Source organism: Seriola lalandi, unplaced genomic scaffold, assembly GCF_002814215.2.
Source record: "Seriola lalandi dorsalis isolate HSWRI2012SDOR001 ecotype SW California unplaced genomic scaffold, Sedor1 jcf7180002053798, whole genome shotgun sequence".
Taxonomy (NCBI): domain Eukaryota; kingdom Metazoa; phylum Chordata; class Actinopteri; order Carangiformes; family Carangidae; genus Seriola; species Seriola lalandi.
Window position 1 is genome coordinate 261,413 of NW_019524351.1, and position 16,631 is coordinate 278,043.

At 41.9% G+C, this 16,631-nt stretch overlaps 1 protein-coding gene across 1 annotated transcript; it reads left to right on the forward strand.

Moving 5' to 3' along the window:
• Window positions 1-5,811: 5,811 nt before the first annotated feature.
• Window positions 5,812-10,517, forward strand: bambia (BMP and activin membrane-bound inhibitor (Xenopus laevis) homolog a). The gene is made up of 3 exons (XM_023401871.2): window positions 5,812-6,374; window positions 8,276-8,566; window positions 9,433-10,517. Exons 1-3 carry the CDS (start codon window positions 6,299-6,301, stop codon window positions 9,846-9,848), a joined length of 783 nt encoding a protein of 260 aa, XP_023257639.1. The 5' UTR covers window positions 5,812-6,298; the 3' UTR covers window positions 9,849-10,517.
• Window positions 10,518-16,631: the final 6,114 nt, after the last annotated feature.

Genomic DNA, 16,631 nt, shown 5'->3' on the forward strand with positions numbered 1-16,631 from the left:
TGGGTTCAAGCTGGGACAGGTTCAGTCAATCAGACCTTATTTCTATCGCACTTTTCATACAATGTAACACAAAGTACTTTACATAATACAAGCAAAAAAGAAACCCACTAAAAACTGGGAAGCAAAGATATAGAGTGATGATGATAAAATACTACAACATGTACAGATGTACTGAGGTGAGTAAAACCATAAATGAAAGCTATATATTAATATAGATATTAAAAATAAAATAAAATTGAAGCCAAGATAGAGATAAAATAATAAAATGCCTAAAAGAGGAGATGTTTGGAAGAGAATAAAACTAGAAATAAAAGTAGGGTATTGAAAGGGGAACAGTCCACAAAATAATCATAGAATAAAAGGACATACCAGTAAAACAGCTTAAAATATATAAATAAATAGAAAGATGAATAAATAAAATTCATTTAAAAGCCAGACTAAAAAAGTAGGTTTTGAGTTTGCTTTTACAAATATTATTTAGCAGTGTTTTTTATGTGAGGGAGATCTGGCAGTTCAGTCTGTAGTTTCAGTATAGATGACAAAGCTGAGTGATTTCCAATGCTTTAATAATCAAAAACAAAACAAATGGCATGTTCTCTTTCTGCTGCCCCCTGCTGGTGGCTTTATGTCTCGCCCTGCAGACTGGGAGCTCTGACCTCTCTAATGTTATCAGATCAAAAATAACTTGTTCACCTTCCTCCTGTGTCCCGCTCTAGTCTCAGTTTGTAAAGCAACTTCTTTCTCCTTCCTCAGAAAGACATTTTGGTCATTTTGGTCTTAGGAATTTTAAATTTTAGAAATGTAGATAATGTGCTGTCAAGGTCCAATCTAATCGTAAAAAAAAAAAACACCCACCACAACAATCACTTTATTTTACACCTGTTTAGGATTAGTTTATGGTTTTAACTGTACAATACTCTTCATGCATTTAGCCAAACTTGTTATGTTTTTATCTTTAAACACATAATCACGTGCTTAATCCTCAGAGTACAGTCCCTTCATATTAGCATAAATCATAGAATCAATCCAATCTTTACTCTGAATTTCTAATTACTTCAACTTAAATTTAGACGTGGCAACAAACTGTGGCAGACGCAGAAAAAAGCAAACTGATGCAGTCAAGTACAACCACAATCATAATTTTGTAATTCACCATCACTGTGAGAGCAGACGCCTCAGCAGAGTCAGACTTCAGCCTAAAATATCTGTATTTATAACAATACAAGACATTTATTTAATAGAAATAAAATTAAAAATATCAATTGAAAATCTGACTTCTGCATATTGTGCACTGCTTCTCTCAATGCTAAATGACGGTTGCTAAGTCTGTTTTGAGAACTTTGAGAAGTGACTACTGAATGAATTAAAATCGCAACAGTGATTAAATGTATTTATGATCTAATTGGACATTGATGTTTTCATTTTGTGTGTGATGTGAGATTTCAAGGGAAAACAGAATTATATAGCATCAAAAGCTGCAGTAGGTATATCAGGGTCATTTTCCAGGTTGGTAGTACCATCTGTCTTCGACCTACAGGGGGCAGTAGCGCCTTTATGTTTTCTCCTTGTCATGTATGGAAGTTGCAAAAAGCTGCTAAGTGAACATAGTATTCATTTTATTTTGAAAATATGCTTTTCCCAAGACACTTTTTCTCAAGATACCTACACCTATGAGATTTTACCTAAAAAATATGTATAATTTTGACATGCTTACCCAGTCAACTCCGTCTGCGTCTGTCGATTTATTGGTTAATACACAGTTTTTTTAAAATATATATAGTAATTATTATTTTATTTTTTTGTTATAGTAACGTTTATTTTTTAGTTGTGGGAGTTTTACTTTGACAAATTAAGAAAAAAAAAGTCAGACATATAGCGTTAATTTGTGTCCTGGAAAAAAGGATATCATGCTTGCCAGTTAAAAATGTGCTGAACTAACACGTTTATTTAATCTTAATTATCTACATAATTCTTCTCTGTGCATCCCTACATTTAAACTTCTGAACAGGTATATACCAGTTCACACTTTCCAATCAAGACAAAGCTTATTTATGGTAATGAAGAACAAGACATTGTATAAATTGAACACTTTTTTATACCAAACAGTTTCTTTCCTCCTTATTTCCCTTGTTAAAAAAATAAACTGCATGAAACCCTGTACTGCACTTGCAGAATAAGAATACAGAGACGTTATTCTCAGGTCAGACTCTACTGTGTGAGGAGGCATCACAGGAGCAGAGCTTGATAATCAACCTGATGATCAAACACAGTTTATCTACAAAGTCATCTCTTCATGAGGATAAGAGAACAGAGAGCTACTGGATTAAATCTCAATATATTACAAGTAAAAACAAAGCTGGATGCCATCAGTTTCCTGTCTCAAAGCACTCTAGATAAAGTCTGCATGAACGCCCGTAACCCAATCTGTAACATCAAAGCTGCTGTGAACAGTTTCCCTGTGTGTCTACCCACAGACTCGTCGAACCCCTCACTCTGATGCAGAGAATACTTGCTCCAGTATCTGAAGGAGAATAAAGTAGACCACAGAGGATGGAGACAGTCTGCCTCCTCTCCGATTCTTCAGAGACCTTGATATGGCTCACATCAAAGAGAGAAAAGGAAGCCGGGAGGTGTCAGAGGAAGTCTGTCTGACCTCACGTGTGTCCTCATGCATCATGGGGAGTGATGCCAGTTTGTGGTTTAGATATTCAGATTTGGGATATTTGTGCAAAATCAGGTCATTTTGCTCAGTCCGGACTCCTTCAGAGACTTGTTTTGGAGCTGGGAGTTGTGTTTAGGGTTAAATTTACCATCTGAGTTAGACTTGACTTCTGCCCCATCCCCCCTCACCCTTATCTGCAGCCACCTATGGCCATCGTTGCCCCGGCACTAGGGTCCTTTTGTTAAGCAAAGTCCCTACTGTCTGTACCAGGTCACACCTACAAGTGTCTCTTAATGTGTGAAAGCAGACACCATGTGGGGTGTAATCACTCCCTAAAAGGCCACTTACACAAAATCCCCCCTGAGCTGAGAGCTTGTCGACGTTCATCCTCTCAGCATGGAAAAACACACAGTTTTGTTTTCTTACTGGTAAGTCTCATGCTTCCCAGTCTGGCGGCTGGGAGAAGGTACACCTTGTTATCCTGTCGTGACATCACTTATTTCTTCTTCTGGAGTCAGAAAAAAAAGAACTAAAATTAAAAATCCACTGATTTTATACATCAAGTTCAGCTTCTTTCTCATGACCACTCAGCTTGTGAAAACTGTTGCATAATGTTTCCTCCAGCCGGTCTGGAGCTGGTTTCTAAAGCCTGAGCAAATAACCCTCATGATGTCACACAAGAACAGAAGGTCTAACAAAAGGTGTATGAAATTGCATTATGGGATATGAAGGATCCAGTGTTTTGAAACTTGACCCATATAGGGATTAAAAGTCTGCATATCTTGACCTCTGCTGCACAGAGTCCTTTATCAACTTGCCTCTGAACTTTATGAGACAACAATACTGTAATACTATAATTTCATGTTCATTACTGGATTTATATACATTTTGAAAAAGAAATACATACTTATTTATTTTTATAAAGGGGTTTATTACCAGTTTCTACCACCAGATGGTGATGTTTAGCCACAGGTAAAGGCACACTCTATTAAAGGGACATTTCTCATTATATTTACCCGAACAAACAAAATCCAAACATCTTATGTCAAATGCTTTATAAATCTTAATGATAGCAGCGTGTCATAGAAAACTGCACGTTATAGCACAGGATGTTTCCAGGCGTGTACCCGCGAAATTACACCCAGTATCACAGAAACTGGTGAGGTCTACAGCAAGTCAGCGGTCATGAGAATGAAGCCACTTGCAGCCTTGTCATGCAATTCTCGGTGTAGATAAGTGATGTAACGCCAGTGGTGGACTGGCGCCTCTGTGTAACTGCAGATAATTACGGTAATTGCAGCGTGTGGATTTTTCTATGTTCCCTGAAGCTGTGTGTCTCACCCTGTTGTCTGTTGGACACCGTTGACGTCTGTGGATGCTTCATTTCTACAAACATAGAGCTCTGAACGTAGAAATCCCGGGCCTTATCACCCCCCCCCCCCCCCCCCCCCCGTCTCTGGACATAATATTACTACACTAATCGACACTTTCTGCAGGTGAAGGTTTTTTTTTATCTCTCACAAATGTTTCTCAGTTTCAATTGTAAAATAAATAAAACTTATAAATGAACCAAATAAATCTGTACATGTGATGCATTCTAATTTTTCTTTTAATTCTGATGAAAGCAGTTGGTGCAGATACAGATCTTGTTTTGTGTTGCCGTTTAAATGGCAATTGTGTCTGGGCGCGCGCTGTATGTGTGTGTATGTGCATGCGCGCGCATGTGTGTGTGTGTTCCTGTGTCGTCTCGGTGGCGCCATGGATTGCTAATTTCTGTGAGCGGCTGTCCGCTCCTCCCTGCGGCAGCAGCAGCAGTCTGGTAGCCTGGAGGAAAGCGGCTCAGCGCGGCGTCAACCTGGCTGCCAGCAGGATGACACTGCAGGTAGCTGCTGCTGGCTGACTTCACTTTAACACAGCTGTTAAAATATAAAATGCAATAATGGTTCCTGGGATGACTACATACATAGAGCTATATTTCACCATGCAATTAAATCATTGCGTGAAATATCCTTTCAATTAGCCTAAATACGTCCAGGAAACTATTTTAATTCGCTTTAAAAAGCTGCCGATTTAACATTTATAACGTACATAATGTATTTCCTTTTCCCTAAATGCAGTTACTCATACAGAAAGCGATACGTTAGTATTTTTTTGTTGACAGCGCGCACTTATTTCACATTTGATACACAAACAAGCGAATATATTTGAATATATTGAATATAAAACGTCTACATATTTAATATTACAAATTACATTACTAGTAGTAGCCTTATTTATTTGTGCAAAGTCTGAAACAATACAGTCAAGCGACACTGTCAGTGAGTCAGTGAAGTTTGTATCCACACTCAGTCTGTTGACCTGGTGGAGTGACTGCCTCCCGGACCAATGGTATCCAATAATGACATATGGAATATGGTATTATGGAAATGAAGGAGGATGAATGAAGGGACTGGCTTGACCTGAGACATCAAGTCAGAGATTGACAGACAGAATGAGACCGGAAAAATAGTTGATTTAGCCTAGAAAATAAAAGCATCAAGTTTGTCCCTTCAGTGAGAAATTGACGACACCTAATGTGTTATAGTGCCAATAAGTGAAACGGCTTAAAATAGTATTTGCTGATAAAGGAGAGCCTTAACCATGGGTGTAATACGTCACAGTGTGTGTTGATGTAGGCCAAGTAGACCAACAATAATGTTATCATTAATAGATAATATTAACCTGCCATTAATTAGTAATTCCTCCACCTGTGTTCAAAGTCCAAAATTCTATTGATGCATAAAGAGCTTTTACTGACGGATTTATTGCACTTCCACTTCCAATGATACATAGTGGGACCAAAACAAAGTAATGCGCTTTTAATTTTACATTATTTAAATGTTTTTTTCTTTTTATGAAACGTACAATTTGTTTAAAGTCCACTTAATTTTATTTCATTTATTCTGTTTTAAATGTTGTTATTTTTACTTTCATTGCATTGTGGGGTTTTTTTTGTGCCGTATGTTACAAAAAATTGCTTTATTTTGAAAGGAAGTACCGGATACAACGTCGTTACGTATTCTGCCAAACTTCTCTCTCGGTGGTCTGACCAATCAGGTTACAGGGGGCGGAGCTCTGACAGACCACAGCTATTTCTTCTGCTAAACCTCGTCTGTTCCGAACCTGTGAGCGGTCTCTGGTCCAGCGGAGTCGTCCGTCTTTTGCTAACTTTTCTCCGTCCAGGATTTACAAACTGATGCTTCATCGTGACCGGCAGCATAGACAGGCAGAGGAGGACCGGCGGTGACAACTTTATCTGACATTTTAACTCTCTTCAAAGGAGTATATTTCTCTCTTTTTTTTAAACTTTTGGCTTGAAGAAGGAGACGTTGGTGTTTTGCGTTTCCAGTAATGTCGGACCGCTTTTAAAAACAAGAACTTTTCTGTCTCCATGCGGGAGAGGAAACATCTCGGGGAGATTTTCGGCCACGGTGTGTTTCAGTCTGGATTGTTGAGCTGTCGTGTTTCGGCACAGGAATGCCTCGTTTCTCGCCGTAGCTCCATGTAAAGCTCTTTGTCGTCCAGCTCTTGTCGCCCAGCGGACTCCGCCGCTGCCACTGGATATACGAGGACCTTCTGCGCAGTAATTCGGTGTAAATGGATCGACAGTCCAGTTTCATTTCCATTTGGCTACAACTGGAGCTCTGTGCCATGGCTGTGCTTCTCACTAAAGGTATATATAGACTTTGGTCCGCGGACAGGACGTGTTTGTTTTAGCTTCTTCAAATCAGGCTAAACAATATTTAGAAGTGATAAAACCAGATTGAACTTAAACCTCACTCAGCTGCCCTCACTGGCGACCCAAGCTCCAAAAAAAAAACAAAAACAAATTTGACACAATAATGCAAACGTATTTTAAGAAAGGGGTAATATTCTATATGCTAATATTCTTGAATTTACGTAGTGATTCAGTGACTTGTATTTACTTCAAACATACTTTTTAAACCGCCATGGAAACAACTATCATGATCCCAACCACAGTTTTTGACTTCTTTGTATAAAAGTGTTTTTATGCCCTATAGCTGATTTTTTTTTCCCAGCACAAACTCCAACTTAAACTTCCAAACTCTATGAATCATTGTTATTGATAGCCCAACACACATAAATACTAAAATCCTGTCTCATCTTCGCTGCCGTGTTTCACTTCACTAAACTCATGTTTAACTCAGTTTTGAAGCTGCCATTCATACTGAGCCGGGGCTAAAAAGCTTCAGTGCTTGGCCTGTTTCTCTGCCCCCCTCCCTCCACACCACCTCAGCCCACAAAGGGGCCTCTCCTTTCTAATGAAATATTCTCCAAATGACCTGCCCGGGCCCTGCTGCTCCAATCATTCACAGGGAAAACACTGATCTGATGAATGTGGCCCTGCACTGAGAGTTGGTGCATTCAAAGAGCAGCTACCACTGAGAGGAGCAGAATATGTTTCTGAAACTTTCAGGTGGTAGTTTTAGCTCAGTTTTTTATGCAGGAGATGGAAACACAAGGGATAACTTTTGTTTCACTATAACTGCCTTGTTTGTGGAGCTGTTTCTAAAAAAGAAATTCTGTTTTCATTTTAACTAGTTTTCATGCAAAACAGTCACCAGACAAATGAAGAGTATAGAAATCCTGCAACATATTTTGAAAGGATAAAACATATATAACATGACATCAGAAGACAGTAAAAGTCCATAAATATAAGTTGTGAAAAGAGGATTGAAGTCATGTTTTGGTTTTGTTTGGGCAGGTCCTTGGCTTAGATTTATATTGTTGCAAAGTTTGTTTAAAAAAAAAAAAAGGCCATGGATGAAGTAATGAGTGGGCCTGTGTAAAAGCAGACAGCCCTAATGATAAGGTTGCTGGAAGCTCTGTAGATGGGACCCCAGTGGACCCCCCCGTCCCCGGGCAGTCCTGACCACAAGTAAAGCTTTGCGTGCAAACTGGGGTGAAAGGAGACTCCTGCGCCGCGCTCCGGCCCCCCTCACTCCCTCCCTCCCTATTTGCAGTTTCCATTTGGGTTGAAAGAAATTGACTTTGGCAAACAAACCACTAATTATAAGCTACACGGTTCCTGTTTTATAATTCAGACAAAAATGAGCATTTGCATGAAAAACTTAAATGACGGCATAGAGGCCGAATTAGTGCAAAAGTGGAATATTCCCGTGAGGTCTTTTAAGTAACCTGGCTGTTTATTGCAGGGCGTAGAGGCCGCGAACCTTTATAATAAAGCGCTGTAGGCTACAGGCTGAATTTGACTTGGCTGAATCTGGAAAACATCACCAGAAAAGTAGTATTGTTGTTGGATATGTTCTGGTATAACTGCACTAAAAATAATCAAAATGATGATGATTAGGGAGCTGAGTTAAATTAACCTCTTGATGAACCCTTTCAAGGATCTTTGAGGGTCTCTTCAGCCCAGTTTGGGACAATCCTGACAGTCATTCCTAAACTCCTAAGCTCAGGTTCAGGCAATGCTACATCAAACAATCAGCCGAAATGTGACTTGTCAGAAATGTGTTTTAAAGCTATAAGTACAACTATAATCTTGGCACATGTTTCCCTAACCCTGCCTATTTTGCCTCTATGCATTTCCAGGAGAAATAAGGTGTTACTGTGACGCCCCGCACTGCGTGGCCACCGGATACATGTGCAAATCGGAACTGAACGCCTGCTTCACCAAGGTCCTGGACCCACTCAACGCAAACTCACCCCTCACTCATGGGTGTTTGGATCCCATCGCCAATGCTGTAGACATCTGCAGCAGCAGCAGCTCGAGGGCCGCGGATGCCCTCAGTGGGGCCGTGGGCACGACACTGGAGTGCTGCCACGAGGACATGTGCAACTACAGAGGCCTGCACGACCTGGCGCACACCAGGGATTCAACAGGTAAAGAAGAAAGTTGTTTCAGGGCTGAATGACTGGCTGTCAAGATGTTTGCTTTTCACTGAAAGCTGAAATATGAAATTCGCTTTAACTGGTTTTAAAATGATTTGACTCCCTGGGGGATTTTACGATTCCTCCTCAGCAAATATTCACCATGTTCCTCTTTCCAGAAGCAATATATTGAGCTGTAGGGTTCTTCAAACACGTTGCTGTTTATGAACATACAGGCCACCCTTGCCCCCCCACCTACTTCTTTTTCTACTTCCCAGCTTTACAGAACTTCAATTTGACTTTTAATGGGGCCCAGCTCTGGGCCTGGGAAGGCAGGGAGCAGCCAGTTTACCTTAAGCACTTGGAAAGAGATCAGATATATTCTTTTTTTTTTATTATGTGTGCACTATGTAATTTTCCAACTGAGTAGGTATGTGCCTTGTAGAATGAATATTCCCTGACAAGTCTGCATGTTGGGCAGAAATACTGGCTTGGAGAGTTATGAAAGGGTGCATAGAGAGGAAGGGGAGCTCTCCTGAGGGGATTTTCTGTTGTGACCCTGACCAGAGCAGACTACAGTTTATTAGCTCAAATTAATTTCTGGCTCTCGGGTCGGGACAAGGTGACTCATTTGTTTTTGGCCCTGCTGCCCTTTCTCACTTCCTCGCTCTCATCCGTCTTATTTCCTCTTTCTCTGTGGTCACTGACATCACTATAGAGGAGAAGCAGCTCTGTGAGAGCTTCTCATCAAGTATCAGTTCCTTCTGTCAAAGATTACATTTGCACTTAAATCAGTCACTACAATACATAAATCTGTGTATAATAATGTGTAACACATGAACATGCATTTGAACACATGAGTGTCTCTGTGTGTACAGATAGCCGGTTCCAGCCGGACAGCAACAACAGGAACCTGGTGACCCGGGTCCAGGAGCTCGCCTCGGCCAAGGAGGTGTGGTTCCGGGCAGCGGTGATTGCAGTGCCCATCGCCGGCGGCCTCATCCTGGTCCTGCTCATCATGCTGGCGCTGCGAATGCTGCGCAGCGAGAACAAGCGGCTGCAGGACCAGCGGCAGCAGATGCTGTCCCGGCTCCACTACAGCTTCCATGGCCACCACACCAAGAAGGGCCACGTGGCCAAGCTGGACCTGGAGTGCATGGTGCCGGTCACCGGCCACGAGAATTGCTGTCTGACCTGTGACAAGATGAGGCAGGCCGACCTGGGCAATGACAAGATCCTGTCTCTGGTGCATTGGGGGATGTACAGCGGCCACGGCAAGCTGGAGTTTGTATGACTTCCTGCTGGGAACTATATGACTCACCTCCCCACAACCACCCAGGACAGCCTCTCAATCGTTGGCTTTTGTTTTTTAACTTTAAAAGACATTCCCATGTTTTTCGTCCATTGGACTTTTGGGTTTATGTTTATGTCAGTGGCGAAAAAATACGAGACTGATCTCATGCCGTGTGGTTTTTGCTAGAGGAGCACTTTACTTGAAAATGAAAGGCAAAGCAGCAAGAAGCTGTATTTAAGCTTGAGAGAGGGCAGGACTGAGGTGGAGTGAGAGCTCCATCACTGCTCCTGAGGATCCTGGACTTTTACACTGAGCGCTGAAGGATTCCAAATCTGTCTTATTTGCACATTTGTAAAAAAAAAAAATCAAAAAAAGTTGTTGTTGCTTAAAACAAGAATTTTACACTGACACCAGGGTACAAAAAAGGACTTGTTTGAGGAGGAAAAAAAATTCAGTGTTTGACTGTAGGTGTGCACACTCCTCTGTGTACGTTTCATGATTCAAGCGTATTGTAAAGATTTTAAATATATATATATTTTTGTCTGATAAAACTGACTGGTGTGTGTGTGTCTTGTTCTGGGTGAATGTCCAACATCTCTCTGTGATCAGACTATAAGCTTGATTGTGAGTGTGAAAGAAAAACTTCCATTAAAAGTGACTTTTTATTTATTTCATGATTCACTCTTGTGTTTTTTTAACCATCCATGTACTTTACACCTCACTGCTGTGATCATCGCCTTTTTCCTTTTTAGAAAGGGGCAAGTGAGACGGTCGCCCTGATTTGACAGTGAGATGTTTTCCAAGCGAGGTCTTAGTGTGGCCTTGGCATGCTCTGTGTGTGTGTGTGTGTGTGTGTGTGTGTGTGTGTGTGTGTTGTGGTCCTGCCAGTAAGGCCTTGTTTTACAGTAAAGCTGCGGCATCTGTCTCAGTTGTTGTTGAACCCACTCCAGAGGTCAGAGGTTTTTTTATTCTGTCCTCCACCTCCTCACTTGCTGGATTTATCCTGGAAGTAGTGACAGTATTTATTTTATACTCACTTTAATGCCAGTAAGCACCTCCCCTATTCTGCCTGTCTGCTGAACACTGTCTCTCCTGTGTTCAGCAGCATGTCAGTAAAGGGGGACTTCGATATTAAATATATCCTGTTAAGTCTGTTAAGTGGTTTGGGACTAAATTCCTTTATTTCTGTTGCATTGATTTGCAGTAGCTACAGCCATGTTTTAAAATTTAAAACAAATCCTATGAAAAACCAGCAATGAATTGCACCAGCTAACAAGTACTGTGTCTGTATCAGAGCCTGATATATCTTGTGTTATTCCTTTGTGCTAGAGAAGCACATCAGCGAGCCACACTGCTTCTCTGGGTGACATGATTTGCTGACAAATGGCCTTCGCTGCCAGATCAGATAGTGTCAGGCACAACACTTGCTCATATATGAAATGACATATTTGTGACCTGTACTTAAAGAGCTATGTCTTCAGTAAGAACAAGTGAGCTTCAGCTAATACAGAAGGCTTTTCAAGGGATTTGTTGACAATGAAAACAAGTAAAATAACAATCTTAGTTATTCTTTGCTGTTAAAGGTTTAGTTCGCCTAAATTCCAAAGTGGTATCTAGCAACACAGATTTCTTTGGTTTTGTTTGTCCAGGTTTTCTGCCTCTGACATTTCTACCAACTACCCCGATACAATGTAAGTCAATGGAATCCCTTTTTTGAGGTGCTTGAACATTGTTGTTGTATTTGAAGAGTTAAGCAGCAACAGGTCTTTCCAGAAACAGTATCCCTGCCCCTCATTGGGACTATTTCTTTGGTAGAAAGTAGTTCCAATTAAAACATACGTGGATTACCCACAGGATTGTCATATGTAATTTGAGCCTTTAAGGATAAATGGTCTATAGAATAACTTAAAGGGACACTGGGCAGAATAATAAATTTATGTTATAATGTCATAAATGGTGCTCCACCAATTAATGGAACAAAGTATTTCTAGCCAAAATAGGAGGCAGCCACTTCCTGTCTGAAATATTGCAAAATGTGCAGTGCAAACAGCAACAAGTGGAGCGGTAAAAGCCTGGTTCTGACGGTTTGTTTGGAGCCGGGGGTTTAGGTTTCTGTCGTGCTCATTCCTCGGTCGTTTCTAAACTCTAGCTGAATATTTACATTTCCAGGAGACCACATGTCGCAGTAATCATGACAGGGCCGCAGCAGTTGGCGTATTATGCACCGTGTGCGTCACACAAAGCTAGAGACGGGAACGCTCGGGTTGAAAAGTTCACACCCTACACTGCTCCTAGTCACCATGGAAACCGCAAGTAAGACATCCTGTAAGGAGTTTAAAGTCGAGGTCCGCTTCACTGAAGAGTGTGTGTCTCTGTGCGGAGCGGTGACCCTTGTTTCTTTCCATTAGGAGGACAGGAAAACACTATTAGCAGCTAACCACTTAACGGCAGCTTGCATTAGCGAGGCCTAGCCCACGCTCAGGGCCTCCCCCAGGACTATTACCCTTGTAATAATAACAATGTCCTCTGCCTGGCCTGCCTAATGTGACTGCTGTTTTCTTTAGCCTGATTCCACTTTGCTGGCTCACCCATGGGTGTCAGGTGGCTACGGGAAGGTGAGGACATCAGCATGTATAAGCCTAAAAGATGTTTGTCTTTAGCTTTACCTTAGCAGACACAAGGACACACCCTTCTGCTTTGTTCTGCATCTTAACTCTCACCACCTAGACCACCACACACACACACACACACACACACACACACACACACCAGCACAGAGTCTGCAACCGCAGCCAGGCCTCCTCCGACATCCAGCAGTCACAGCTCAACCTCGACAAAAGCCGGAGCCAACAGCGGCGGCACGGTCATTAGCATCGGCCATTTTGAGCAGCACTAGGCAGTCAAGTTGTTTGTATTCACATGCAAATTTAATGAGGTATCCAACCGGCCTCCATCAAAAGAGCTCCAATTTGTTTTGAAGCGACTTCAAGCTGCCCCCCCCCACCACCACCACCACCACCACCACCACCAGTTTGCCAGTGGATTTTTATTGATGACAGAAATCTTTTTTTTTTTTTTTAAATCTACCTGAACGGCTTCACCTCCAGCCTCCAGCCTGCAGGTCTGAATGTTCTCCCTCCTTGGGGGTGACATTCCTGAAGCAGGGTTTACAACACACAGCGATCTAAAAGCGAGGTGCTGCCACCGTGTTGCCCCGCTGCTACCCTCACAATAACGTAGTAACAGCCCAGAGAGGCCTTGTACCCACTGTGACGGCAGCAGCATGTGAAACAATATATGAAGTGTAAACACACATGGAACCTGTTAACACCTGAGCACGGTAATGGATGCACACCTCCCAGGGTAGTAACAGGCCTTTCTAAATCCATGTATGTTTTTCTTGGTTTTCTTCCATTCACCGTGTTTCACCAGCTCCCCTTTTCCCCCGGCTGAACGCACACACTCAGATTTTTGCTTTGCCTCAGTTTTCGATACAGTTAGTTGATTAATTGATTCCTCAATCTCACTGAAGATCAGTCAACAACAATTCTGCTCAAATAATTGTTTGAATCTTTTATCAGCAATCATTAGCTGCTCCCAGCTTCTAAAACGTGTGAATTTACAATGTGTCGTCCACCTTCGTCTAAAGGCCAAAAAGCTTTATACTCGTCAGGAATGTCTGAAGCGGAGGTGGAGTGGAAAGTCTGCAGTCGTAGCCTTGTACTGGCTAAGAAAACAAACAAATTCAGAAAACATCTTCATCCGTTTGTCAACACACTGCACTGCAAATACTGACAACACAAGCAAATACACAAACGCACCGCACGTAGCGCAGATGACAACGGAGGTGTTTCCTGGGGACAGTGATGTCGCCTTGTTCAAAGCGTTGTGACCTTTGAAGTTAAAAAACGAAATGGATATATTATAATACATCAATGCAAGTGTGTCTCAGCCAGGTTCATCACTTTTTAGTGTCCCCACTTGCATTGCGTTGGGAGTATTTGCACGTGTTGACAAATTGATGAAGTTGTTTTTCTGAATTTGTTTGTGTTTTTTTTTCTTTGCATGTGTTTTCTTAAGTTGCAGTGAATTGAACTCTCAGGGCCACCGTATAAAGTGGTCGTTACAGCAGACCGAAAACAACCTTGTGATCCAAGAGGTCCTGTTAGAGTAACAGATACATGAGTTCAAGTCTTATCAGATGGTAAAAGACTGTATAGTGGTTTACAATACCACGAGGAAGGATTATAATGCCCTAAAATGCTGTCATTGCCAGTATCTTTCATTACAGTCATAATTCAGCATACGCATTACTGCAGCGGGTGTGTGCTTCCACATGTTTAGTCAGCCCTGTCAGATTCCACTGCAGTTTGTTTTTACAAAAGTTGAGCTTTACAATAAGACTACCACTTTATGAATAATTAATAAGTTGTTATAACACATTAGATAAAAAGGACACCAGTGACCTGTTGCTTGCCAAATAGTGAGTCCACATGTATCTGTACTGTTCAGCCTCATATCTCTTTGTTTTCTCCATCATCCAGGATTCGTACCTGCTGCTTCATCGCATATTTGTTACCAGTTATAAATACTAGTAATTCATTAGTAGGATTAATGAGTAATAAGCATTAACTTGTTCTTGCCAAATAGTGAGCCTGCATCAATGTATGACGTCAGACGGGAGGCTTCAGATGCTGTTAGACAATCCAACAAACACTGTGTGTGAAGCTTCTGGAGACGTTTACTTGAATATCTTTTGGCTTCTGGATAAAACAAGCAAATCAAAGAATTTACCTTGAGACCTGGGAACATATGAAGGGCATGTTTTTTATAGACTAAACAATTGATCAACTGATCAATAAATAAGAATTGCAGATCAATTGACAATGAAAATAGTCTGCAGCTCCACAGCTTCTGTCAAGGCCCCTGTGTGAAGTATTGTCTAAATCCTATGACTGATACTTGAAGGCTGTTTACCAGTCATCCGACCACAAACAAATAGAGACGTTCCGGCAAATAAACACAACTTGTCATTCTAAAAGACAGAAAAATTAGGATTTTTAATTGACAAATCTGAACGGCTGCAGAAACAAATCATCCTCTGTGTTGACAGACATCCGCTGGAATAAGACGTGATCTAAATATTTAGCCAATTCATTTCCTTCCAGTGGATAAAACTACGGCTTTAGTGCGTGTCCTCATTTACCTCACCCCCCTCCCCCATCTAAACATTTACCCCAGTGTGTTGTTAACATTTAGATATAAATCTGCTCCAAAAGAAAAATAATAATGTTGGGAATGTTTACAGGAGGGCCCGGGCTTCTTCAAGATAAATGTCAGAGTATGTAAATAGCGAAAAAAGAGAAAGTTTTGTTTTGCTCCTAAACGAGGGATTTCCAGCAAAGTCGAGCAGGAAAGTCTAAACAAAATGGCTCATATGCACACACTCTTGTCTGCAGGCCTGTAGGCATCTCAGATACAGGGTTTTAGTCCTTGGTGATGAGCTGTCAGCTGTCTGAAGTGTCAGGTGCAGGTCCACTTTCTCAGGAGCTTCATGGTGGTGACACACGTCGTCCTCTTTGTGCAGCTAAGGGCACTCGCTGGCCCCTATCTGTCAGCTGAGGGCCCCTGAAGACAGATGGCAGAACAATGTGGGCCCCCCTTTTACTGCCCAAGAGGCCGACAGTCCCTCCAACCACTCATCCACCCGTACGTGACATGAATGGGACCATGTACTGTACATGAGTGGTAGGAAAAATGAAACCACCACCCGAACTCTTTATATATGGAGTATCACTCTTCAACATGTGGAGAAGACCAAAGCTTGACTCGCCTAGTTATGGCAACAGCTGTTACAGGAACTGGGAGCAGGAGGGAGGGCACCCAGAGGTGTGGCAACCTCCTAAAGCTTGCATGTGTACTAAAAGGCTCCCTCAAAGCTTTTGGACTTGGCAGCAGGCCAGTGCTCTCTACCTGGCGGGGATGTGCAGTGTAGCCTTGGGACTTGATGCTTGCTGGCTGGCTCTGATGCGTGTTCATTGTGTGTGTTGATCCCAGGGATTACCGGGCTGAAAGCAGAGAGGTTTGACAACGTCTCTGTGTGCGCGGCTAAAACCACTATCAGAGTTTAGGAAGGGGTCTAAAATAACATGTGGTTGGTGAGATAGAGTCTAATCCTGTACCAATACAGGAAGTTAAACTCCAGGATTTTAGCTGTGTCCCAATTCCACACTGCATACTAATTCCATCTAATTCTAGTATCAGTGAGTGTGCTATGTTGTTATTGTCACCATAAACTGTGGGTCAACTGTCTATGAAGAATAAGAATCTGGGTTGAGTCACAAAAATAGATTCAGGTGCTTTTATTTACAAAAATAGTGAGGGGGGAAAAAGCCACCCCCAGAGAGCCACACCCTCGCGAGCCTCAGTAGCCCCTCCCCCTCGACCAACCAACAGCTGATTAAGTCAATTATCTTCTATTTCATACACTCTGCACGTCTGCTGCCAGTTCTCACAGTAAACACACATAATTCATTAAAGGAAACACAATCTCTGAGTTAAATAACTTAAAGAAACCCCAAAACTGTGCCACAGTTTCATGAATTAAGTAACACAACCAGTGAACCCAGTTAAACATGGTATCATCTGCCATCAGCACACCTGTGCAGGTCACCACTGCCTCTATATAAGACAGCATTATGCAGCAGCTTTGTTTCAGTCCCAGGGACTGTGGAGGAGAGATGCATCAGATTATGGTGAGACTTTGGTGCGGTCTGTAATCAG